The sequence below is a fragment of the Gavialis gangeticus genome, unplaced genomic scaffold (assembly GCF_001723915.1).
Source record: "Gavialis gangeticus isolate Ggan-Ray unplaced genomic scaffold, GavGan_comp1, whole genome shotgun sequence".
In the NCBI taxonomy this organism is placed as follows: domain Eukaryota; kingdom Metazoa; phylum Chordata; order Crocodylia; family Gavialidae; genus Gavialis; species Gavialis gangeticus.
In genome coordinates, this window is record NW_017729024.1 from 56,235,736 (window position 1) to 56,238,981 (window position 3,246).

The 3,246-nt window shown below is 44.7% G+C and overlaps 1 protein-coding gene across 1 annotated transcript in view; it reads right to left on the minus strand.

The window, feature by feature from the left end:
• Window positions 1–3,246, minus strand: part of LOC109297395 — a 90,690-nt gene that overhangs the window by 2,905 nt on the left and 84,539 nt on the right. Inside the window, exons 4-5 of the mRNA XM_019517116.1 lie at window positions 3,036–3,179; window positions 914–1,047 (exon numbers count right to left, since the gene is read on the minus strand). Of these exons, the coding sequence (XP_019372661.1) occupies window positions 914–1,047; window positions 3,036–3,179 (278 nt within the window). The remainder of the gene's footprint in view (window positions 1–913; window positions 1,048–3,035; window positions 3,180–3,246) is intronic.

The window sequence follows — 3,246 nt, forward strand, 5'->3', positions numbered from 1 at the left end:
TGGCCCTCTATAGAGAAACACTAGGGCTTATGAAGGGGAGTGTGGACTCTGGCTTAAGACCAACAAAGTATCTCATGTTTGGAAGAGGCTAAGTTGCTAAGAGAGCCAGAGGGATAGGTATGTACACATCTAGAAGCTCTGATAGTTGGCTTCTTGATGGATTCTCAATCTAAATGACTGGGAAAGCAGGGCTGAGGGTAATAGGCTAGGCCACCTGGTGTAGACAGGTGTTAGGAGACATGGGGTTTGTCCGGCTCACTCTGAAGGCCTGTAGCAGAGGCTGGGTCCTTAACCTCTCTGATGCTGTTGGAGAACTTCAGGTGAAATTTTGAATTAGAGAATGGAGAAACTCCTGGAGCCGAAGTTGAAATAAAGCAGCAGTGTGGACCAAGAAGCTGGTGCCTCTTTGTTCTTCATATGGATGTTTGTAGCTAAAGCACAACTCCCCTGCTGAAAAGTGACATCACACAGGACTTGTACCAGGGTCTTCAAGTCAGCGTGTCCCTCTGTGGCCATGCAACCTGAGACACAGAAAGAGCCTGGCCCAATGAAAGTGTGGAATTCCCTGCCATCTGAAAATGTCATCACTTCAAGGTACCTCAAACCATGGGCGATCCGTAAATGCTGACAGTGGGGCAAGGCACAACTCTGTGTTGCCGCTGCCCCCGCCCTCGCTGCTGCCAGGCATTGGGTCTGGCCAGGCTGCAGCCCCACGCCCTGCATCCAGGTGTCAAACTGGGCACTGCAATCATTAGTCACTTGTAAGAATCTGGGCCTGATACAGTTGTTTTCCACAAAGCACTAAATTTTATGTAAAATAAAACTTTGCATTAAAAAAGAGTGTATTTACCACTGTTTCTGCTTTCATGTGGGTGTGTTTTCAATAAGGGGTGAGATTTAAAGGCCTACTTACGGAAGGAAAAGAAGGTTCTTGCTCCTTACGATGAGTGATGTTAGAAGGTATGATTGGAAAATGAAGCACTGACGTCAATATATGCTGGGGAAGGGTCTTCACCCAAGCAAAAAACTGATCTTCATCAATATAACCTAATCAGGCATGAACACAATCTCTTCAGAACACAGACAATAAAGGTTTTGTACTTCCAAGCTGTATTCCTCCCACTTGTGGTATGTATGTCTTGAGGATAAAAACAGTGTAATCTTCAAGTCATTTCTCACTAGTAGTGACAGCTGAAATGACTTATCAAGTCAACTTTGCTATGTTATTGCACAGTGTCCGCATTTCATTTTTCCCTTTAGCTTGGGTAAGAATAGTTTTAAATGGCATAAGACTATTCTTAGATCCATTACTGAGTGTACCAATGGCCTGCTCAGAAGTCTAGTGGCACACTAAAACTAGGGCAGTTTTTCCTAGTTGCAAAGTTATAAAATCACACTCCTTGAAAACACATCAGCAAGTTTTGATGCAGCTTTGCTCGTTTTAGATTTAACTTATAGCAAAATTAAGGTTCTACCTACTTCCCATTAAATGCAGTTTTGGTCTTGGTATGGCATTTTCACTTTCAAGGATTGGCTTTCAATAATGTGCCATCCCCTACCAGTGCTGTCGTCACAAAATCAGCTACAGCTGCTAAGTGAACAGACTTCTAGAAATAAAACTGATGGCTAAAGGATTCAAACTATATACACCCTCTTCCCTACTCACAGGCATGTCCTCCACCTCTACAATAATGGCCACATGTTAGACCATGCCCTGTTACTTGAATACTGCCTCTTCAACCTGCTGTCCTGTGTTTGCCTTTACCTATCTTCCATCTCAAACTGTGAGTTGTGAATGTTTGTAATGCTGGAGTGCTGGAGGAAGGCAGTGTGATAAATGGGGATGACAGAAACCTGTACTCTGCAAGGTGAAGAGGGCAGAATTAAGATCTTAATTTGGTATATGGTGGTTCTGGAAAGGTTTAGACCTGTGGGCACAAGAGTCAGTGAGATGTGATATTGGGTGAGTTACATCTGTTCCAGGCCTCTCTGATGCACAGGGACATGGGATCACTCTGAATCTGGCCTAAAAAACCAGTAGCAGAGTCTATTTTTTATATCCTTAGCTCTCCATCTACTAGTCTGAGACTCCGGCTGGTTTATACCATACGCAGTCTTCTATGTAGCCCAGAGGGAGGGTCCAGGAGAAAAAATATCTTGCTTCTCACTTCTGTACAGTAGCACATTGAGCATAAGAAGGATCAGGGCAATGCTGGGGGTGAGGAGGAGTGGAAAAGAGGCTGCCTTTCAGTATTGCAAGTTCCAAAAGCAAGGCCACCCTTTCAGGTAAAACCTTTGTATAGAAATAGGCAGCAGAGGAAGCCAAATAGTGTGCTGACTGACACTACCTGAAGAAACTGAGACGGGAGCCACAGGGTTCATTTCTCAATCACGGAGATGGCAGACATGGAGTCTGAGGCATTAGCAGAATGACCTGAGCTAACAAAACACCTCTGTAATGTAGCTGGAGCTGGAATTAGTGTCTGGCTTGGGGGAGCCCTAGACTCTGCTTCTGCTTCTCTCTCTCTCACCTGCTTCCATGTTTGATACCTGAAGAACTGTATTGTGGACTGTGGGCTAGAGCCCTATGTATATCTCTGCATTGAATCCCTCTGTCATCCTGCCCTGTAGAAACCCTTTCCCTAACCTGTTTACTTTCCCTTTATCTTATCTATCCCCTACCCATAGTGACTTAAATCCCACTTAATCCCACACTGACTACTGGAGTTTTTTTTAGCTTATCAGTTCAATGTAGGCACTGCCCCTCAGGCTGCTAGAAAGGAATAATAAATGAAGTCTGATACCACAAATTCTGCCTGCAAAAAAGCTGATTCTCCCTGTTCCCATTACTACATCAGCTGGCCCAGGTGGTATCCTGCTCTTGCTGCAGGGCTCAGAATGGCAGTACAGTACATCCTTGGAGGGACACTGTTTCTCCTCTCTGAGCGTGGCAGCACCTGTAGATCTTCATCAAGTCACTCAGGATATGCCCTATCCAAAGCACAGCACACTCACTGGAACAGCTGCCAAATTACCTCGATTGCTTTTATCCACTTCATTAAGAAAAAGAGTAGCAAGCTCATCAGTGGTCTGTGGGCTTTCCCTGGGGTACAGGTTATGCATCAGACTCTGCAGCTGTTCCTTGCTGATGGTGCCAGAGGTTAAGATCTGATATAGTCCTAGGAAGAAGGGTAATAAAGCCATCTGTTATATTCTGATTGTCTCCAAAACTAGTCAGTTCTTGGT